This window comes from Lissotriton helveticus, chromosome 9 (assembly GCF_964261635.1).
Source record: "Lissotriton helveticus chromosome 9, aLisHel1.1, whole genome shotgun sequence".
Classification (NCBI taxonomy): Eukaryota; Metazoa; Chordata; class Amphibia; order Caudata; family Salamandridae; genus Lissotriton; species Lissotriton helveticus.
This window is the reverse complement of record NC_136070.1, coordinates 134417455-134441517: the sequence shown is the minus strand read 5'-3', so window position 1 is coordinate 134441517 and position 24063 is coordinate 134417455. Positions and strand designations below refer to the sequence as shown.

Sequence of the window (24063 nt, the reverse complement as noted above, 5' to 3'; positions counted from 1 at the left end):
AACAAGATGTTAAATAAATGCGATAATCCCAATAAACACATCTTGCTATAAAATACTTTCGATAAATATTTATTCCTTTCAATTACAATGCTATCTGAAATCATTACCAATGTTTTATAACCATTTTTGTTTTCTGCAAAAAAAGTCATATCATCTCAGAATTAAACATTTCAATTTACTTAACTGAACTACCTGGTAATGGAAACGAGATAATGATATTGATGTATTTATTATTATTTATTTAGTGCACTTATAAAGTGCACTATCACCTTGCAGGCATCCTGGCGCTGGTGGCTCTTGAGAGGTAGGGGGTATGTCAGGACAAGACCGAACAACTAGGACTTAGGAAACAGCCAAGTTTTTACACTTTTTCTAAAAGGGAGAAGCTCCCTAATTTGCCTAATCTCCCATGGAAGTCTATTCCACAGTTTGGCCGCTGCCACCCCAAAGGATCTTTCCCCTGACCTAGCTTTCCTAAACCTAGGAACTCTCACCAGTCTTGCCGATGAAGAGCGAAGCAGTCTAGTTGGAGTGTACCAATCAAATTTTTATTGCATTGCTGTGGGTCCTATCCCATAAAGAGCTCTAAAGACGAGGCAGAGGGACTTAAATTGTACTCTCTGCCTCAGAGGAAGCCAATGGAGTTCAGCCAAAGCTGTTGACGCGGACGATCTTCTGGGCAGCCCTAAGACTAACCTGGCTGCAGCTGATTGAATTCTTTTAAGCCTATCCAGCAGGAAACTGGGGGACTCAAGCAGGAGGGCATTGCAATAGTCAAGCCTACTAAGGATTGTACATCTTGCCACTTGAGCACGCGCCTGAAAGGGTAATAATGGCAAGATCTTCTGAAGGGATCTGATGATTGCAAAGCAACAGGTTGTTGTTTTCGCAACCTGAGCTTCCATGGTAAGCTTGTTGTCAAGCATGATGCCCAAATTGCGGACTGTTTCTACTGGCCGAACTTTGGTCGATGTTTCAGGAGGCAAGAAATTACCAGGAAAATGATGAGGAATCCTGTTCCCTGCACAGAAGAGCACCTCAGTCTTTCCAGCATTGAATTGAAAGGAGTTGTTCTGTAGCCAGCAGGCTGTGTCCCGCAGACACCTATGAAACACCTCCAACGGTGTCGAACCCTCTCCCTCAAAGGAGAGGATCAACTGTGTGTCGTCCGCATAGTTTATAGTGTTGATCTTATAAGATTTAATAACCGTGATCAGGGGTTTTAAGTATAGATTAAATAAAATAGGGCTAATTGCCGATCCCTGAGGAACCCCGTGTGGCACAAGGGAGAAAGCGGATTGAAAAGGGGGGAGGGACACCGCCTGCTGTCTATCCTGCAGAAAAGATCGAAACCAGCGCAAGGCGCAGCCTTTCACCCCAGCCTCACTCAATCTTCTCAATAAGATTTTGTGGTTAACCGTATCAAAGGCGGTAGACAGGTCAAGCAGGATCAATGCTGCTGCCTGTCCCCTGTCTGCTCGCCTTAAGAGAAAGACAACTATATTAATTCAGAGCCTTAGTTGTTGGCTTTCCATTAACCAAATTTACTTAGAATGTACCTGCCAGAATGAATCTTTTAGAACAATCAACATTGAATATCCTATAATTAGACCAGTTGAAACACAAGTCTAGACTGGTGTAAACATCAACTATATACATGATGTACAATTGTCACAATTATTTTTCACAATTAACCAAAGTTGACAGAACAGCATTGCATGTGTAGAATAAAAAATCTCCTGGTGTACAAAATTGAAAGACATGTAGGCTTGCATTGTGCATACACAATTCTGTTTAATGCTAATCCCCAGCAGCTACAGTCAAACAAACAAACTGCGATTTCAAACAAAGATCAAGTGCCCAAAAACAGTATGTCTGCTGTATGTTAGATACTTCTTCCACACTCCAAAGGCATATCAATCTCCCCTACACAATTACTAATTACGGTTACTTGCTTCTGGCACCAATTAGCCAACCTCACCTCATTCTTTTCAGATTACTGCATACCTGAAAGACTGCCAAGAGCCTTAGCAGCACATGCACAGTGAGAACTATTTTCTCCTACTAGCTCTGGAATCCTAAGCACACTGTTTAACACAAAATAACCAAAGATCTGCTCTTAATTTACATCACATTATCTATTATACTTTCTCAAATCTCCACTTCTACAATTCCATTAATGGGTTTTTTTTATTGCAAAGCAATTTACTAGCCTTTACCTAGAGGGATTGGGGGGAGAATGCTAGCATCAGTGTTAATAATAAAATTTTAATTCTCCTTTTGTTTACTTTGAAAATCGTAAATGTGTACCAAGGCCAGAGGCGAGCATTATGCATGTTTAAGATCTGCCTTACAGTGAATGAAGACACATGCTCAGCTGGCTTCCAATAATAATTTGTAAAAGTACCTTCTTTACTCTAGTCTGTGGCCTTCAGAATCTCTTCCATTCTCCCTCTATTCATATGTACTCTCCTTGCCATCGCACTAGAGAGTCAATGGGTTGTAATAACAGTCATATCTACACACGCTTCGTCCACCACAGATTTTAGCCATCTTTCCAATGCTGGTGATGATACTGCACTTTAAGGTTTCCTAAACGACATCGAAAGGTGTGTTCACCCCACCAGGTTGCACTTCCACCACTCTCCTCTTATATGCTTTCCTTGATTGATTGAAATTACCATCAGAAATTGCAACCAGTAAAGAGATATTTAGTTACCTGAGAAACAGAATTTGAAAGAAGAAAGGGTCTAGAATGTTGCACACAGCTGTATTGTTTTGCTGTGATTTCTACCTATTTTAAGTCTGCGGTTGTTCATTTAATCGAAGCTGCTGAAAATTAGCATAAAAGGTAATAGGACATGCATCCCACTAGCCTCCGTCTTGACATAAGATTGGTAATCCTAATGAAATTAGGAGGCAGGATATCCTTGAAGTGTATTAAAATAAGCACTGTGTTTCATCAATTCAATTTAAGGAGACCTTGATACAAATAAAGTTTCCACATGACAAATGACTGACTTTGAACAGTTGACAATGATTTCATACTAAATGTCATGTGAAGGAAATAATGAGTGTTTTGGAATCATCATCAATAATATGATGGATCATTTTGAATAGAACAGTAGCGTTTTCGTTGTGAGTGTGGCACGAAAAACATCAAGGATATTCAGACTTTTTTTTATTGATGCACAAAAATTATCTTGTTTTGAAACGCCTCAACTGGGGATGGGAAGATGGCTTCCCTAGGCCAATCAGTAGTCATGAATGGTTTGAGAACCTCTAAAATAGATCTAAAAAATTAAAGTCATATGCAAAACAGCAGAAGTAAAGAGAATGAAACTTTGATGCTGTGCCGCAAAACATCAGCACAGTGATTTTTGGCAGGTATTCCTTATGGTCCTGACCATGACATTATACATTAGTGACATTTGTAAAATATTTGTTATCATTGATGATGAATGATCAAGCTGAAAAAAATGCATAAAAACATGTTGAAAGATGCTTATGTTTTGTCACCATCTCTGTGTCATCACTGATCCCTGCCAAGTTGTCCTGCTCTTCTCAAATCTATGCATTTTGGAGCTGATCCAGTCATTGCTCCCTTTAGGTCTTTCCTGACATTATCCTTCACCTCCCATTTTGATTACTTCCATTCACCACTTCTTCCTACATTTGTGCAACCAAAGCATATCCTGCTTTTAAGGTGCAAACAAGCAGTTGTTGTCGTTATAATCTTGTCCTGTCTTTGTCTTGGCATTAGGGTCCTCCTCTTACCTGGATTTTACAAACCCTGATGTACGAAAATGGTACTCTTCGCTGTTTGCTTTCGAAAAATACAAGGTATGGTGTGGGTCACAGCTGGTGCTTTATTGTAGCTATGTAATGGGTCTAGTGGTTTTATTGATAACATTGTACTATTAGGGACTTGTAAATATTGTATTGAGTGTGCTTCACCACATGAAGGCTTACTGAAAAAAGAGAAAAATTAGAAACACATACCAGTGCCTTATTTATACACGCATTTCAGTAAAAACTGTCATTGCATATTTACTGTACGTCATACATAAATGCACTCCACTGGAGATAAGGATAGGATTATAAGGTGACTGGAAATACTACATAAAAATGAAAGAGTGAACAATATCTTCCCACTCCTTGCCTCTTTCTTGGCAATCTTTTCCAGTTTTTTCAGTTTCAGAGAGAAAATGAATATGTATGTATGTATTGGTGCTCTTATATAGCGCAATGACTGTCACCCATCGGGTATCCTGGCGCTTAGACTTAGATGACACATCACAGTGTACAGACAGTTGCGAAGCCTACAGAAGGGGTTTTAACAGGTTATGGGAAACAAAAATGTTTTCATCATCTGTGCGGCGTAAGCCAAGAGGTATAGAATTCCACAATTTTGCTGCAGTGAATCTAAAGGAACGGCCTCCTAACCGAATCCTCAGAATCTTGGGAACTGTCACCATACATGCCGAGGCCGACCGAAGAGATCTGGCAGGAACGTACCAGGAAAACAGGTTCTGCAAGGAGGAGGGGCCCTGTCCATGAAGGGCTTTATGTACCAGACAGAGGGCTTTAAACTCAATCCTCTGAGGGATTGGAAGCCAATGGAGCTCCCTAAGCGCTTTTGTTGAGGAGTCAAACCGGCTACGTGAGAGAGCCAGCTTGGCGGTGAGATTTTGCACTCGTTGCAGTTTTGCCACCAGGGTCTTTGGGGCCCCTAGAAGTAGTGAGTTGCAGTAGTCAAGTTTACTTAGGATGATACTTCTGGCCTGGACTGTGCCGGGAGCATCGGTAATATTTTCCGCAGCATTCGCAGAAGGGCCATACAAGTGGCCACTGTTTTATTTACCGACCCATCAAGCTGCATGCTGGAGTCAAACATCACCCCCAAATTTCAGACTGATTGTACCGGCGTACCGGTATCCCGAGAAGTTGGAGGCCAGAAATTCGATGGCAAAGTCCTAGGGGAGCGGTCCGTGGAACAGTGCAACACCTCCGTTTTAGAACCGTTAAATTGCAAAGAATTACGGCTCAACCATGCCGCCGTCATGGACATGCACTGGTGGAAAGTTTCTTGCGACACTGCCTCCTTGCCCTCAAACGCGAAGACAAGTTGGGAGCAAACAGTTCTGCAAAACTGCTATTAGAAAAGTCAATACGTTCCCTTGCGATGACCTGGTGCAGGTCTCAGCAGCTTCTCCCGTTGTTTTTTATATATATACTAGCAGCCCATCCCGACGTTGTCTGGGTATGATATAAAATATGTGTAATGGGGTAGGGCTATTTATTTTAAAATCTCGCGGTAGACAACATTTTTTGTTTCATTAGAATAGGGACGGAGAAGGCCCAGCTGCAGCCCTGGTTGATGTTAGCAGGCACGTGTAATTGGTGTAGTGATCCGCCGCCTGAGCCAGGCTAGAGCCCTGGTTGATGTTAGCAGGCGCGCGTAATGTCGTTGAATGAGAGAGTTATCAGCCGCGGGTTAATCCGTTTAAGGAGAGAGTTGAGTGACAGCAAGTAGGAGAGGCTGCAGTATTTGTCCCTGCAGACACGCTCATTTGCGTGTTCCCCCGCTTGAGGCCCAGATGCAGGCCTGTTTGATGTTAGCAGGCGTGTGTTCCCCCGCTTGAGGCCCAGCTGCAGCCCTGGTTGATGTTATCAGGCGCGTGTAATTAGTGTACTGATCAGCCGCATGAGCCCGGCTAGAACCCTGGTTGATGGTTAGCGCCTTGAGACCCTCTGGGTGAGTAGTGCGCTTTATAAATGCCTGAACTTGAACTATGGTAGCAGGCGCGTGTAATTTTGTTGAATGAGAGAGTTCAGTAACAGCGCGCAGGAGAGGCTGCAGTAACGTAACTTACCAGCGCTCCAGGTGAACGCGTTTGTCATGCCCCCAGCACACGGCCACAGCAGACGATCTTCAAATTAATGTACGACCCACATGACATGAAGGGCGTAACGTAGCACACGCCCCCAGCGTTTCTCATGCCCCCAGCGTGCCCCTTGATGCGGCGCAATTGCGTTCACATGGCATGAAGGCCGGATACACGCCCCCAGCATTTCTCACACCCCCAGCGTGCCCCTTGATGCTGCGCAGCAACGTAATTGGCGCTTGTATGTACGACTCACATGGCATGAAGGACGTACCACACGCCTCCAGCGTTAGTCACGCCCCCAGCCCACGCCCACAGCACAACGCAGACACGCCCACAAGGGACTACTTTGCTGGCACGGCTCTTTTACCTTTTAAATGTATAGAGGAGTTGGCCTAACGGCTAAGGCGCTCGACCTCGGAGCTGGGGATCTGGGTTCGAGTCTTGGTAACAACGCCAAACATCCTGTGATTCTGAGCAAATCACATAATCTCCCCGTGCCTAACAAAAATGAATGTGTGTCCTCATGTAACGTAACTGGTGCTATGTAAAGCGCTCTGATACCTGATTCAGTTCGGGTCAAGTTTGCGCTATATAAAACTCTGCCTGCAAAAAAAAAATATATATGGTGGCCGTCTGCATAGCGTATGTCCTTCTGCTGCAAGTGCCCTTTCCAACGCTGTATTGGGTGTTGTGATTGGTGCTGTGGTTACTTAGATTACCCGCCTCAAAGGTTTGGGCTCTCTCTTTATAATATTAGTATGGATATGGATATATATGTGTGTATTTACTGAAGTCGTATTATATATTACATCATGTGGAATGCTTCTTATGTTTCTGATTGGGAGTTTTCTGACTAATTTATACTATTTGCACCTAAGAAAAACAACATATAAATACTCCGTAAAGTAAAAAATACCACTTACAAAAAGTTACCAATTGTATGGGTATGTACTCAAAATGCATACTGTTGGAAGTGCCTTCTTTGAAGGAGCAACATATGCTTTTTGCAGTTGGATTGTACACTTTTGTATAGTTGCTGTGAGCTGAAGCAGTAAAGGAGAGCACAATATTACCAATAAATTCAAATAATGTTTTATATGCTCTGGTGATTGGCCAACGAATGTCACAGGTACACCCTCACTTCCTGAAAGTTCTACTGAAAGCTTACAAATGTTGATAACCTTCTGCAAACCCACAGTGACATCTTTACTCTTCCACAGGATTCCACAGACATCCTCTTTATTTGGAATGATATGAATGAACCTTCTGTCTTCAAAGCACCAGAACTCACAATGCCAAAGAGCAATATCCACCACGGCGGCTGGGAACACCGCGACGTCCACAATCTATATGGATTCTATCAGGTAGGTTACCCTCTCTCTCTTGCACACCACCAATTCCCCACAGGTGACGGCTTTGCATTAGGAGGCCATAATAAATAACTTACTATGCTTTACAAAGAACTGTAACATAACCGTAACAAGGTATACTGGCTTTAAAATTCAGCCATGGTTGTCTTGAAATACATCCCATATGCTCTAGCCCATGAAACCTTCCACTTTGTGTGTACCATCAGGAGAAGGACATAGGGCATCCAAATAGGCCTTGACTGAAGCCTTGGAACACCATTTCCTGGAAGGAAATTCCAGTCTCAACCCATTATGAGTGATATTGTATCAAAACCTTTATTTCAGCTACAATAAAAGAACTGCACAAAAATATCACAAAAATACTCAAAACATTCTATTCTTCAGAGGGCACCATAAAAAAAGAATTGATAAAAACTGCATAATCCAAAAAATAACATAAGCACGATAACTAATAACTTTATATAAAATCTCATTAAATCAAGCAACACTGGTGGGACCGGTTCAAGACAATTTGCGATCATCTGACTCATCCCTCGGGAGAAAGAGGTGCAATTACAAAATAACAAGGGTTAACAAATACATCACGAGACAATCAAAGGCTAAAATAAATAAAAACCTACGAGTTCATCGAACCCACCTAAGAACCTGACCCAAGTTGAACAACTAGTGAAATGACCCTGATCCAGCGGAAGCCCAGGGATGAACACTTCATAAACCAAATGTCTCAATGGGGCCCATACACATTTACCCAAATGCTCATCCACACTCCCTGGTAGATCCGCTGGGGCTCAAGTTTTGTAATTCTCCTAAGTTCTGATTAGTTAATTCCATGCAACCACAAACAATTTGTAATAATATTCAATGCCTAACTAATCTTTCACAAATCAACACTCTTTCCTCTGGTCGATGGACCATTAGTTGAGTTAGTTGATGGTGATATTACCAGTTAACTAACTAATTCACAGATCTCAGTGAAATAACCATAGACTCTGGGTAGGATTCATAAGTTATATCTAAAGATTTTCAGTCATAAATTGAACACTCATTAATACAAATTCACAATGCAAACTCCATCATTCTTCATATGGGAACGAAAAATTAATTTAGAAAATACATTCATTGACACAAACTCATTCAACAAATCAATGCATAAGAGTGGATAGATGAAGAGACAAAAGATACAAATCAAAATATCTTTAGAAAGAATAATATTTACCGAATAGGAATACTGAAAACCACCCCTCTGGCCAAAGGACTGGTGGGGGTCCCCTGAATTAGTATCAGGAAACAAAGACTATAGGACAAGATCAGGACATGGCAGATACTTACTAGTCTCCTCTACAAACCTGACGCACCAGAGCGCATCCCTCTCTTACTCTTTCTTCCTCCTCGATGTTCTTCCGCAATCTTCACTAGTAGACTAGTAAGCTCTCTTCTTCGTTCTCTCGGCCCAGCAGCAGCAGCTCTCTCTTAATTCTCTTCTCTCTGGGCTCTCGAATACCACTCTCTCTCTAAGTTACTCTAGTTATAGTCTTCATTTCAACATGTCCCACCCTCAATAGTTGCAAATATTAGTCAAATACGAAATGTGATCGGATAAGGCTAGGAGAGTCTTCATCACACTCTGCTGACATATACATTTTTAATAAGGTACTATTGTCTTGCAAACCCTTCCCCTTTAGCTCATTGATGATTTTCTCTTCCCATACATATATGGTTGCCATTTACATAATTTCATTCAATTAAGGCTTCATAGACGAGTGATCCACGTCTTCTTTTTCTCACTTCTTCTGTCCTTGGTGTTTGGCAGCTATTCAGCTTTTCGGTCATCGGGTCATCTCACGAATTCACTGAGCATGCGCGACTCGTTTTTATCCAACGCCATTTTCCTCCCTCTGTCGTAGCCATAACAGGCTCAAATGGACACTATTAATAAAAGAATCATAAACAGATGTTATTTTCTTAAACTTATAATTCTCACTGTTCACCACCCACTTCTACTCTATCCCATATTATTATTATTTCTCTGAGCAAAAGCATTAACAACCGCAGCTTTCTTTTAAGTTCAAGCAAGCATATGCCGGGCACGTGGTGCCTCACAACCACATGTTAGTCCTTCTTGCGCATGCGTGAAAGTTTATCCCTCTCAAAGCGGGTTAGTCCCGTTATCTCTACGTAATTCTAGTTTGCACATGCGCAAAGCGTTTTTCCGAATTAAAGCGGATCTTAGTCACGTTGCATTTTATTCCACATTAATTAAGCATGCTTTTTTTGTTTTTACTTTGTTTATTGATTTAAAAAAAAAACACAAAAAACAAAAGGCAGCATCACACAATATGTAGGAACGTAGTGGCACATGTCACTTAAGGTTACATCATTTCTTCACAGTATAACCTAAAGGGAAAAATAGACATAAATCAAAAAAGGGCACATTCCAAATACAAAGGACCAGGTGGAACTTTTTTTTTATTTTTATTTTTTATTGGCATTTTCAATACCGCATACAACAGTAAACAAACTCAATTTTTCCAGTCAATATACATTTACAATAATGTAACCAAGTGCAGACATTATATGATAGTTAGAAATAAAAATCACAGCATAACGTTGTGTCATCATCGGGAACACGTTATATACTGTCAAATAGCTGCATTTGTCCGCAGTCCATACTACAGCAGTTCGTCAATTCACATAACGAAAGCCTCAGCAGAGTTCAGGGCAAAAATTGCCAAAAGTGTAAGCCAACCGCCCAAGCCCCACCCCACACATCCCGCTCAACAGGGAGCCCCCACCCAGCTCAACACTCTTTACAATGCGGCACAAAGTTAATAAATGATCCGCTCAATCACCAACTCTTCCATCAGGCCCACTATCACATTGATTTTCCCGCTGCCACTGGAGGAACGGTTCCCAGATGTCACGTGGTCTGGAGGTGGGCGGCATCAACTCCCAAAAGGTGCCCAGCTGCGTGTGCCCCTACATGACATCAGCCAGCCAGCTCTTGACTGATGGCGCTCCAATGCATTGCCACCTGTCACTTAGCATACAACAATAGCATAGCGTGTAATTTCCTGAATTTGGCTACAGTTTGTTTCACATATCCCAGGATCACTAACTCAGGGGACGGGGCATCGGCGCGCCTCACAATCCTGTTAATGGACTCAAACACCGATGACCAATAGTCCACCAGTTTGCTACATGACCATGCCACGTGCAAAAACGTAGCGGGGGAGTGCCTACATCTCCAGCAACAATCATCCTCCCGGAGCCCCATTCTGTGTAAACTGACCGGAGTCCTATAGAATCGGTGCAGATATTTGAAATGTATCAAACGCAGCCTGTAATTAGGGGACAGTTCAGTGAGTTGCCCACAACAAAAGGACCACTGCTCCTCAGTGAGCGGGAGGTCTAGCTCAACGTTCCATTTTTGCAGGGCTGTGATCTGTACTATGGGTGCACTGTTCTGCATTTGCCTGTATATTATAGTTGTCAATTTGCATGGAGAGGGGGAGCTCACTATCGTTTCTAACTCTTGAAATGCTGGAGGAGCCCGTGGAAATTCACTGCTCAACACTTGGCAGGCCGATTTTAGTCTATGGTACAGAAACAGGTCTGAGAAAGGAACCTCAAGTCCCTCCTCAGCCACGGGGGGGGGGGGGTGTCATAAACTCATCATTGGGAAACAAATCAGCAAACGTGTGGAGGCCCAGCTTTTGCTGCACTGACTTACCCATGCCTCCCTCAATGCAGGGCAATAAGGTATTCTGTACCAAGGACAACGATGGTGTATACAGTAGCGGCACACCTGCCCTTTTCCTCAGCTCGTCCCATGCCCATTTTAACGTCTCAGCTGTGTCAACCTCCCCTCTGGGACACCTTGCCTTCGCACAGACTGCCACCTGGAGCGGGATTGGCGACATATTGTCCTGCTCTACAGCTACATGTCGTTGGAATGGGGTGGGGTGCACCCAAAAATGTAAAAACTGAGCCGGAGCGCATAGTGCATATAGGTGCATGTCCGGGGCCCCCAAGCCACCCTGTTGCAAAGGCAGCGATAGCACTTCCCAGGCTGCCCTGGCTTGCCCACCCGCCCACACCAGTGCGACAAGCTGCGATTTCAGCATAGCAAAAAAATGGGACGTCCGGGGGATTGGGACATTTAGAAAAAGGTACAAAAATTTGGGTAACACAACCATTTTTACCAAGGCAATCTGCCCAGTAAGAGACAGGGGTAGTCCCACCCATAACTTCACTTTACCCTCGAGCCAAGTCATAGCACGCCCATAGTTCATATTCCAGATTTCTTGAAAATTCCTGCTTATCCAAATCCCCAAGTATTTCACCTCATCTGCCTCCCACCTCAACGGGAACTCTGAGACACGTACAGGGGTGCTGTCTGCCAAGGGGAAGACAACTGACTTGGACCAGTTTATGCAGATACCTGCCAGCCCTCCAAACCGGATAAACTCACGCAGAACCAGATCCAAATTCACCTCGGGATCCACAAGATACAGGGTCACATCATCCGCATATAGTGATATTAACAGGCTTCGGGAGGTAAAACCAATTCCCCGCGCAGTGTGGTGTTGCCGTATACGGGCCGCTAGGGGTTCCATCGCTATAGCAAATAGCAGCGGGGACAGAGAACATCCCTGCCGCGTGCCCCGCGAGATGGGGAAGGGATCAGAAGTCATCCCGTTAACTTGTATCCTGGCACTAGGGGCAGTGTATAACAGGCGAATCTTACTTATGAAAAGCGGGCTAAATCCCATATTAACAAGGATCGTGAACAGATATGACCATTCTAGGGTGTCGGAACGCTTTCGTGGCGTCTAGAAATACCACGGCTGCATGTACACTCGGGTGTAGATAGTGTAATGTAGAGAAAATGGTACGCAAATTATGCGACGTTGCTCCTCCTGGGATAAACCCCGATTGATCGGGGCGAGCTATGAGGGGCACCAAGGGCTGCAAGCGGTCAGCCAACAACTTGGCAAAAATGTTGGCATCAACATTAATCAACGAGAGGGGTCTGTAAGAGTCTAGTTCGTCCTCTGCTTTGCCCGGTTTAAGCAGTGTGACGATTAGGGCTTCTCTCATTGACTCAGGCAGTTTGCCCACCTATAACGCTTCTTCGTACACAGCCATCAGTCTGGGTGCAAGCACCTCCGCATAGGTTTTGTAAAAGGCAGTAGTTAGTCCATCAGGGCCTGGCGCTTTATTTGGGGGCATACTTTTTATTACCATTGCTACGTCTTCAGTTGTGATCGGGAGGTCCATATATTTCCTATACGAATCATTAAACCAAGCTAGTTCTATAGATTCAAGAAAGAACCCCCAACCCCTCTGAGCAGTCACTTAAGGTGGCGGTATATAAGTTGGAGTAGAACCCAGAGAACGTGCTCAATATCTCATCCTGCCCTCTCACCACTTTACCAGACACGTCCTTTATCTCGTGTATGTGTGCCGCTGACCTGGAAGGCCTGATCATGTTTGCCAACGTGCGCCCTGGTCTGTCCCCCTCACCATACTTCCTCGCCTCTGCATATTTCCCTAAAAACTTAACCTCGCGCTGCGCCTCCTCTGCATAATCTAACAGTTTAGCTTTCAACAACCCCAAGGCATTACAGTCCTCCTCGGCATAATACTGCGTCTCAAGTTTCTTAATGTCAGCTTCCAGGGAAGCCAGGGAGCCCCTTATTGCCTTAAGCACCCCTGCCTGTCTGGAGATGCACTGCCCCCTTATGACCACTTTAAAGGCCTCCCACAGCCCGCTTTCGGTATCGACTGACCCTGTGTTGTTCTGAAAATAATCTGCAATGTCATTACCTATCTCTGCCTTAAAGGCCTCGTCAAGTAGGGCATGTGGCGGTAGCTTCCAATTAAATGCGCGCTTATTCATAGTGGGCAGCGTCAGCCGCAGCAGGCACGGGGCATGATCAGACAGGGAACGGGGCAAATGTTTGACTTCAACTGTGCAGGTAGCCATGTCCCGGGACAGCAGCCAATAGTCAAGACGAGACCAGGCATTGTGGTGTTCTGTGATACTGGTGCCCTCCCTTGGCACGACATTCCTATGCCTCCAAATGTCAACCTGATCTCCCTCCACCATTATCTCTAGAAGGGCCGCACTGGCCGCCGGGTGCAGGGACCTGACAGTACCACGTCTATCGAGTTTGTCGTCAAGTATGGCATTGAAATCTCCACCCTATATGATCGTGTCACAGCCAATGGTTTTGATTTTGGACCAGAGTGAAATGAAAAAATCAGGAGAATCGGTGTTCGGGCCGTATACACCCACAATTAGGACGGACACACCGCAAAGGAGCCCCTGCACCAGGAGATAACGGCCCTCCGGGTCTGCCTGTGACAAGCCCTCCTTCCAGTCCAACCCATGACGCAGCAATACCGCCACCCCTCTGGCATAGTTAGAATAAATCGCGGAGTATATATTTCCCCACCTGTTGTGGCAAAGACTGCATGATGGTGCATTGTTTAGGTGCGTTTCTTGCAGTAAGCATAAGTCCACATTGTGTCGGGTTAGATATGCATGCACCAGTCTTGACTTTCTGCCATCATTTAGACCACGGACATTCCAAGTAAGACAGGTCAACTGATTAGAAGCAGCCATGTGTAACTACATCAAAGAATACCGTAGCACCCCGCATTCCCGGACACAACCTGAACATAAGATGGAACAATCTGGCACCATAGAACCAACTGACTGGCATTACATAACAAAACTACCCCTCCCATCCGCCCACCACCCACTCCAACCCCCCAAACAGGTTGTACATTACCCCACCCTACATCCCCAAATGCAGCCCACAGAACCTTTAACATCAAAAGTGGGAGCCTTCCCTTGGAGGCGTAGCAATGCCGGCAAGCTACCTTGCATCACACAAGGTGGTCGGAAGTACAAAGGAGACCTCAGCGTTCCCCAAACTGTAGCTAATCAACATACAAGGAAGGACTGTATATGAAGTAAACATTGGATCACTCAAAATATAACAAATAGACCATCATGGTCCCCTGAGTGAGAGTTAAGACTCGATGCACATAGTGACCATACGATACCCCTGTTAGTCATTATCGATCATAGCACCGCCAGACGCCTCTGGGTCTATCTGCTTCTTCTTGGATGGTTTCCCCCCCCCCCAAATGTTTTGCGAATTTGAGCACTTATTTGACATCTGTGAAAAAGTGAGGCTTCCCATCCACAGACACTTTCAGTTTTGCGGGATACAGTTGAGAATAGGGTATCTGTGCTTGTAGCAAGATGCGCTTTGCAGGGAGGAACTCCCGCCTCGCCGCCTGCACCGCCGGTGTAAAATCAGGGTAAAAGGACAGGTTATTCCCTTTGTGCATGATTTGGCCCTTCTCCCTAGCTAAACGCAGGATAATGTCTCTGTCCTGATAGTTCAGACGTTTGGCGATAATGGGCCTCGGTGCAGTCCCCACCGGAGGTCTTGGACCCAGCGAACTGTACGCCCTCTCCACCACGAACACCGCAGAGAGGTGTGGATCAAACAACTTGTAGAGGAGGTCCGTCATGTATGTTTCCATCTTGGTGATATCGGTCGTCTCCGGAATTCCCGTGACGCGTAGGTTACTGCGCCTCGACCTGGCTTCCAAGTCCTCATTTTTGGCGCGTATGATGCCCAGAAGTTTATCCATTTGGAGCAGTTGCTCCTTCGTTTCAACTTGGAATTCGTGACATTCTGAGTGACGGTTCTCAAGCACATCCAAACGCGTCTCATGCGTGGTGGCCTGCGTTTTTACCGCGTCAAGTTGGGATGTCAAGTTTGGCATCTATGTTACGGAGGCTGGTGCGCATATCTAACATAAGTGTTCGGAGGTCCGGACTCCGGTCATCCGTATCCTGTTCTCCGGATCCATTGGTCTGCGTTTCCGACTCCGCGTCACCCTGCTTAGCGGCACGTCTGTTCTCGAAGGTGAGTTTTGGCTGCTTGGCGTCATGTCTCCCCATGATGCACTCGTCGAAGAGCGCTAGGTCTGGGGGGCCACGCAGCCCCACTCTAGTAAAGCTGAGGGTGTATAAGGAGCACACCAGTGGACTGCACCGTAGGCAGCCGATAGATCCCACCCCAGCAGACTCCGGGGTGTATAGCCGAGGGGCACACACTCCGTTGCCACCTGCCACACGTCTCACAGAGGTGGATCACATCAGACACTCCCAGCTCCAGTACCGGCAGCGGGGGCGATACCTCCGCTCGCCCGTGCACACCAAGTGTTTCCAGAGAGTGCGATCAGTGGACCTTCAGGGCCGTCCCATGGTGCATGCTGCCCCCGGTGCACAGCGCCTCCATTTTGTACAGCGCGCAATTTGGCATATGGCGGCAAAATAGCAAGGACAGTACCGCTGGTGCCTGGCAGATCCCCCCGTTTGCTATGGTGGTGTCAGGGGTGAAGAAAGGAAGCAGTCAACCCGCCTGACCTGCTCAGAGTTCTCCAGGAGCAAGTGCCCGGCTGCCCTCCTCAGTCATCAATACACCACAAAAGGAGCAACTCAAAATGGCGGCCGCCGTGATCCCCTTTCAGCCGCAAATGGTGGAGTACCACCCTGGTGTCACAAACGTCCCCGGCTCGCAGGAGAGCACGCGGCACCAACAGACAGGCAGTCCAGGTATCAGCAGTGCAGCGCCGCCTCCAGGTGCAATCCGCCAGCGCCGCAGGTAAGTGCAATCACCTCCTCCGTTCCGCAGCTGCTGCATCCTCGCACAGCTCACGGGTCGTCAGCAAGACAAGGAGACCCTCCGCCTCACCGTTCACGTCAGCTGCAGTGCACCCGCGGGGGAACCGGCCCTCTCAGCTGCCAAATCTCGATCCGGCCGCACCGTCGCAGCAGATCAAGGCCTATGAGGCAGCGGGCTCAAGTGAGACAAATGCCGACCTCCGAGCTCCGCACTTGCTCACGGGCAGCCCGGCACGGCACTCCGTCTCCTCCGATTTCAGCTCCTCAGCACCCTGGCACTCAGGATTTCGCCGAGTTGATCTCGGCTCACTTCACCACCGCAGCATGAGGTTTGGGTCGCGCGAGGGCACTCCCAAATGCAGGATAAAAGTAGGATAATATTCCGACCGGCGGAGCTCACTTAAGAAGTGGCCATTCCGCTGCACTGCAGGCCACGCCCCCCAAGGGCCAGGTGGAACCTAAAGTGCGGTGTTCAGGGGACTAGAGAACAAGGGAGGTGGGGAAGGTTCAGCAGTGGTGCGACCAGTAGTGGATAATGTGTCTCCAATGGGGGAGCCGGGTGAGGAGCTGTCAGTGGCATGTGTCCGATGAAAATAAGAGACAAGAGGGGCCCAGATATCGGGGGCGGCTAGCAGCAGACATCAGGTCCCAAAATATGCCCAATAGTGTTTGACAATGGGCAGCATCGTCCAGCCAGCCACTGTGGGCGCTGGTTTACGCCCCCAGTGGAGCGACACTCTACGTTTGGCAAGGACCAGGAGCATGGTGATGAGTTTGTGGTTGACGTTGGAAACATGTTTGACATAGCCAAAGAGACATACCAACGGATCAGGAGTGACATGCTCAAGCGTGATGGCGCTGATGGTCTCGCACACAGCCAGCAAGTAGGCAGAGACCTTAGGACAGAGCCAGGCCAGATGTAAAAAGTTAGCAGCGGGGGCGGAGCAGCAGATACACCTATCACTATTGAGGAGCTCTGTTCTAAGGAGTGAAGCAGGAGTGCGGTATAACCTATGTATATATTTAAAATGTATGAGCCACAAGCGATAGTTAGGAGACAAGCGCTTAATCTGATTGCAACAGTACAGACAAACGTCCTGGGAGAGGTCCCGGCCAAGGTCCGCGCTCCACGCGGTGCGAGGCCTGTCAGTGCTTGTGGGGGGGGCGGCAAGCGAGAGAGCATAAAGCCGGGTGACCAATTTGCGAGCTGAGCTAGAGGTATGGACGAACTCGAGGGCAGCCAGCGCTGGGGGGGGGGCCTAGTAAATGTGGGGTTGATGTCCTTACATGTTGCTCATATCTGATAGTAGAGAAGCCGATCCAGAGGCCTCACATCCCCGTGAAGGTCCTTGATCCTCTCAGAATTGTTTATTGTATTGTACTATGGTGCTGCACTTTTGTATTTGCTTGGACAACTCCACATTTGATTCCAAGCCCTTGTAAATGCCTGAGCTTTCTTCTTCTGTTTTCATTTTTCACGACAAAATGTGTCCCCACTTATTTGTTCCTTGTGTGTGATTAATTTCATATAAAGACATTAAAAGATTCTTTTGTTCGGATGGACAAAATTTGTATAGACCTCATTGTATGTCTATATCATCTCACTCCTCTATTCTTGTTGTTAGCAACCATTGTTCATAAAGAATTACTACGCCCAAAGGTCCCTGACCAAATATTTGGGTCCATGTTTGGCAGCACTGGGGATGCCACAAACTGTAAATATTCCTGCATGAACTCCCCTGCTCCTAAGGGCCTTAGCCGCAGCGACTTTCGAAACAGAGCACACTACATGTGAGAGGGAATAAAGGCAGCCGCAAGAGAGCAGGCAGCGTGGACAGGAAAGGGGGAAAATAGCACACCGTTCACCACCTCCTGCTCGGCCACTATCTTGCCCAGGCACCGCTGAAACCGCTCAGAGCGTGCCTTGCACCTGCAGCACCACAACAACACTAGCCATTCTGGAACTTACCTTGCAGCCTGCAGGAGCTCATTCACCGGTGCCCTGCAAGGAGCATAGCCGGAATTGCCCTGTTGGGGGTACAGTTTGAAAGTGCCAGTGGTGGGTGCAAGGCGGGTTTTTCTGGTGCTCCAGACTTATGACAAACGCTGCACATTTGAGTAGTCTGTGGTGCTAACTTGTGCAAAGAAATAGTGCAAATAAAAAGCGGTCAACATTGTCTTCCGATTTTAAAGTAGACTGTGCACAGAAAATGCGTCGCTTGAGTGCGAAGGCTTACTCAAAACAAATACACACATTCAGTGATGTCGGCTTGCCTGCGTCATAGACACGTTTCACGGTAAAGCAGCAGGAGTCCGCTCTCCGATATCACCTCAAGCTGCCCAGTAGTTAGAAGGTAGTAAAAGTGGACAGGGTGAACGAAAAGGGGGGACACAGGGCTGGCTAGGAGCAGGGAAACTTGGACAACACGATGCGAGCGGGTAATTTACAACTTGGACAGCATGAGGAAGGGAGGGAGCGGCTAAAGACAACACAACATGGGTGAATGAAAAGCCGCAGGTTAGGAGCAGGCAATATAAGAAGCTGAGACAAAATGAAAAGTAGTGCAGGACAGTAATGTATACGGCCCATTGTGAACTTATGCATGTAACGGGGGCAGTCTCCAGGGCTTGACCAACAGAGCAAATGGAGGTACAAATTTAAGCTTTTGACCAATGAAAAGCAAGGCTTTTTTGAAAACACATGAAGGAACCAATCACATGCGATGGGCTTGGTAAATGCCTATACACCCTATACAGCATGTCTCGAGAGACAGCGCATGTGCTGCCTATGTGAGATTTAAAAAGGTGGTGGTGGTGGGGGGTGAATGCTTGCCAGGCTGAGCCGCCATTGAGTTCACTTGATTTTGTATAAGCAGTAATTAGTAGCACGTCTCTGGTGTCTTTTGAGAGGCAGAGAGGTCTTTGGCGTGCTGTGTCTGTATCTGCAGACTCCTTGGGGTAGCTGTAGGCTTAAACACAGGCAAGGGTAGCAGCAGTATCGGCAGGGTACGCCCGCCAGCAGTGTGCCAGTGTGGCTTTCGAGGTTATTCTCAAGCAGGAGAAAACGAGTATTACTCAACTTCTCATGTTGGAAGGCTTCAACTTATAGGTCCATGTTATGGCACATTGGTCATGGACCGATACCAGTCCAACTGAGTACATTTTCCAAAGTCAAAGGGTCCAGCCAATCAGGTGTGCGACGTTTCTCTGGTGATAGGATGCTGATGAGCTTCTGACAAAGGCATCTCTTTTTCTCCTTCCGTAATACCTTCCAATGGCTTACGCCTATGTGCAGCTGTACAGGTGCATTCTCCAAGGCCTTACAGTTTTGCAAATTCTTGTGTATTCTCGAATATAGTAATGGAAGCCCAGAAAAGGCAGGTGAAGAAGAATAAGTAGGAGATGGGACTGTCCTTGTCATCCTCTGTGGGCAGCATTAATCCTCCGCAATCAAGACGCATGCTCATAAACGTATCGATATTGTGATCTGCAACGTTACAAATGGTAGGGTGCCATGAATCCTGAGTTTGTTGTAATGTGGGGAGACAGTACATCTCAGGGTGTATACTCCATTATTTAGGGCCTGTCTCTCCAGGTCCGGCACAATGGAGCATTGCAGACATGTATAAATAAAAACCCCAATGGATGGATGCCAGGCTTAGACATATTATAGCGCTCCTCATTCCAGACCGCATTTTGTTTGTTTGTCGTCAAATTTGTGCTCTATTTCCCAAATCAGTGAGTCCCAGTTAACCACATGTTTGTCTGTACCTGCTCTGAGCCTCAGGCGTCTTCCTAAGGTGGCCTCTGCTTGTGCCATTTAATAAAGTTCTGCTTACCAAACCTCGATGGCCGGACTTTTCGCCACCTTCCAGTTTTGTGATATTGCTCGTTTGTCCAGCAACAAGGCAAGCTCCACAAATTTGCAGTATGACCTGCCTGTTTTAAGTCTGACAATTATTCTCACGCAGGACGCTCTTTACGTGCAGATCTTATGTTTCAACCAATGGGAAGTGAGACCGCCCAAATGAGTTACTGCTTGGACATTTAATTTTTTCTTTTTCCCACTTCCTCTTACAGTACTTGCACCTACCTGCATGAATGAATGTGTTCTGTTTCCAAAGTAATGTTTATTTTGAGTTAAGTATCAGCAATGGTAATCACATTTATAAATATATATTTATTGTCTATAAAAATTCTCTTTGCATTTATAAATGACTTCTTTCAAGGACAGCTAATTATAAAATAAGTATCATAGTAAGAGAACAATGAAGCTGCTTTTTAGAGCACTATAAAACTGTCACGGACTGCACAATTTTCACAGACTTGGAACAATGTAAATTTGTAACAAAAACAAATTAATATGAAGGTTTTGAGGGACTCGTTTATTTCTTGAACTTGTAGCAGCAGAGACAAGACATACACTCATATGCATATTTATCCATCTGCCCAAGGAAGAGACTGGTTCTAAAGCTGTCTCCTCCATCACCATGTATCCTAGTGCAGGCACATTCTCTGAACTAGGTAAAAATTCTAGATCTTTATTACAACTTTATGATCTTCAGAGGCAGTTGTTAGGTGAAGAATGTTTAGCAATACGTGGTTTCATCCCATACTAACTATCTCTAGGGTACATATCGATGAGATAGGAGACAACAAAAGTGCAGCATTTTGGTAGTGTACAGTTGTGTGATTTACAGTAGTAAATATATACTTACGTTGGCGCAATAGTAGTAGGCAATGGAGTGGATACAACTTTTTTGTTGGACGATATTGTTGTCCTTGATATAGTGTTATGCAAACAGTCCGTAAATCAGATGGCCTCTGGACATCCTGGACTTATATAAGAGCCATTCTCTTAACTTACATTCCTTTTCTTGTGAGGTTGATGGTTACACCCACTACACCCATGATGCATCGATTTTTGTGACGCGTATGATTGAGTTGTATGCATTGTAGATGATGTAGTTTGGTATTTTTTCCTCTCTTCCTATGATTAGCATCTGTTTTCTGCCTGCAGGGTCCTGCGAAGGGAGAGTAATAGTCAGAGCTCTCTAGAATGCTCATGCTGATCATATTATTTTATGTATCTTATAGCAAATGGCGAGTGCAGAAGGGCTGATCCGACGCTCTGGAGGAAAGGAAAGACCCTTTGTCTTGACGAGATCTTTCTTTGCTGGTTCTCAGCGCTATGGTAAGTATTATGGATAGTGAGTCATTTCTGAAACGATAACTGCAGGGTCCCAAAATTTGGCTTGGGAGCCTCCCACCTGCACAGAGGGATGCCATTCTTGTAGAATTCCAAAGCTGCCTAGTCTTGCATCCACCGCAAGCCTCTTTCTTTCAGACGTGACGCATCCAGTCTCTTTATCTCACTCTAGCATGTTTTTTATCATCCATTCTTTCTAACTGGTTTACTATTTTTCTCTTTTTTTCCATGTTCTGCCTTTCTCTTTTCGCTCTTGATCTAAGTGTGATGATAAAAAATACGTCCAGGTCCACACAATTTAGGGCGAAGCATGAAGGATTGTCAATGGTGAGGTATCTTGTGGACACAATTGACGCAGTGCGATTTGCAGGAAGCCTTGCATCCAACTGCTCAGCAGACAAGAGTTTCCTTTTAGAATAATGACCTGAAAGCTATTGTATAAAAACTTGATGAAAAATTCAGTATCGAATGCATGTGGCGACAACTCATCTCCTGAAAGACTGAGCACATGTTCCATGTTTAAGGATACGCAACTGGACTCTTGATGAAACAGAGCTGTGGATCCCTGTACACCTATGGATGGAAATAGGTGTGTGGTGCAGCCCTAACAATCAACTATATATGTGTGTTGCAAAACATGTAATGTACATGTTTTTGACAATCCTTCTAGAAATCTCTGTTTTGTTTTCAAACTCGAGGAGAAGTGATAGTAAGTCCTAGGTGCTGCAAGTTCCTTCTGCACAGGATACCTAGTACACCTTCGCAGAAATGTCACAGGGACACCCAGATTTGATCTGAAACGCGTTAGAGTCAGGCCGAAATAAAGACATTTTCAGCCAGCTACACAAGGCGTCGTCGTTATCCTTTGCTGAAACAGAGATAACATGGAGTGAATGAATATATATATATATATATATATATATATATATATATCGCAGCACAGGTCAACTCCATCAAGTTGAAAAATGGCAAGCACACTGGTGTCCGACTTCAAAGATTGTTTATTGCAAACCCCCCTTCACCCCAGACAGACGCGTTTCGCTATACTAGCTTCGTCAGTGTCAGTTTGTGTACAAAAAATAATCGCCATTTTAAACCCTGCCCGTCATTACTTTTTTCATCGACATAGAAGAAGATTTCAATAGTAAAAGCAGTGGCCATCTTGTAGTGTATATGATTTCATACATTTCATTGGTTTTTGACGGCGATTGATAAAGTGCTTAAGTGCTCATTTAAAAAAAAAACATTGGTTTTGGAACAACAAACAATTCATTTTCGAGTACATTCCATAGAAACATTAATCATGTGCATAAATGCAAATACAGTCACAATTTTATATCTTTGATAAGGTTGCTGTTGCCCTGAATGGGCATTGTTTTCATTTTTATCGATGACCTGAACTGTTCTGTCTCACATTGGATATCTAGGAGAACCAAAATTGCAATTACTATTGTCTGTTAAAATTGCATTTACAGGTTGAAGGGGCTTTAATTGCACATGATCCCATGTGCAACATTACAGGTGAACCCACATCTCCTCATCATTATTAAGACCCCAAGGTGTCATTGTTTTGAGGTCAATAATGTATCTAGACTCTAAGGTTCGGAGTGCCTTTACCCTGTCCCCCCCACGTTCTGAACTATCAATACAATAGTAACTGAGGAGGTCCCTATTGCTCTGGTGGTGTTCCGAGAAATGGTGAGCAACCGGATAAGATCTATCCTTATTCGCGATCGCTCGCATATGTTCCAAGATCCTAAGTTTTGTGGGGTTGATGATGCTCCCTATATATCGTTTTTTGCAGGGACATTCTAGGCAATAGATTGTATAGTCCGAATTACAATTTAAGAGTTTAGTTATTTTTCTATTTGGTTCACCTGTCCCCGTTCTACCTGGATAAACAGAGGCTTTTTTGCTGAATTTACATGCTTTGCAGCGGAGACAAGGAAAGAATCCATTAACACCTGCTAGATTCTGGGGCTGGGTTCTTGATGTAAAGTGACTGTGGACGAAATGATCCGACAATGATTGGCATCGGCGGTATGTTATTAAAAGTCTATCTGAAAGATGTTTCTTCAGGACATTGTCAGTGGCTAAAATATGCCAGTTTCTCTTGAAACTCTGGATCAGCTCACCAGATTTTGTGTTGAAGTTGGTGATCATTCTGACCTGTTCTTCCTCTTTTTTGGCATCTTTGACCAACAAGAGATCCCTCCTGTCCACTGTTGCTACTTTCTCCGCAGCAGACTTGGGTATGTTATTGGAGTACCCTCTATTTTGAAATCTTTTAGTGGCCTCTATTCGAGCCTGTTGGTAATCGGTGTTTGCTGAGCAGTTTCTTTTTAATCGCAACAATTCACCGTATGGTAAGTTTTTGATCAAACTCTTAGGATGATAACTAGCCGCATGTAACACGGTGTTTCCCGCTGTGGGTTTCCTATAGAGTCTAGTCTGTAGGGTATTCTCTTATATGAATACCTCCAAGTCCAAATAACACACACTAGTCAAACTGATTGTACTGGTGAATCTCAAGTTTAGGTCATTATTGTTCAAAGTGGCGATATACTCCTCAACCGAGGTTTGATCGCCACGCCACACTATAAACAGATCGTCTATATATCAAGCCACAGTAAAATCCTATCACTCCATCTATCATTGGCTGCTCCCCATGCCTCGTGCTTCTCCCACCAGCCTACGAACAAGTTCGCATAGCTGGGGGAGAAGCACGAGCCCATCGAGGGACCCCTGATTTGCTTGTAAAGTTGTCCTGAGAAAGTAAAAATATTGTTATACAAGCAAAACCGCATCATGTTTAACAGCATACTACTATGTGTCCTATATTTTTCTGGTTTTTTATCTAGGAACCACTTCATAGCC

At 45.2% G+C, this 24063-nt stretch overlaps 1 protein-coding gene across 4 annotated transcripts in view; it reads left to right on the top strand.

Moving 5' to 3' along the window:
- Positions 1-24063, top strand: part of GANC (glucosidase alpha, neutral C) — a 360817-nt gene that overhangs the window by 151910 nt on the left and 184844 nt on the right. For all 4 annotated transcript variants that reach the window (XR_013600863.1, XM_078659630.1, XM_078659632.1 and 1 more), the window contains 3 exons: positions 3764-3843; positions 7112-7255; positions 21075-21171. Coding sequence is in view for 3 of the 4 variants with exons in the window: in XM_078659630.1 (XP_078515756.1) it covers positions 3764-3843; positions 7112-7255; positions 21075-21171 (321 nt within the window). In the remaining variant the exon portion in view is untranslated. The remainder of the gene's footprint in view (positions 1-3763; positions 3844-7111; positions 7256-21074; positions 21172-24063) is intronic.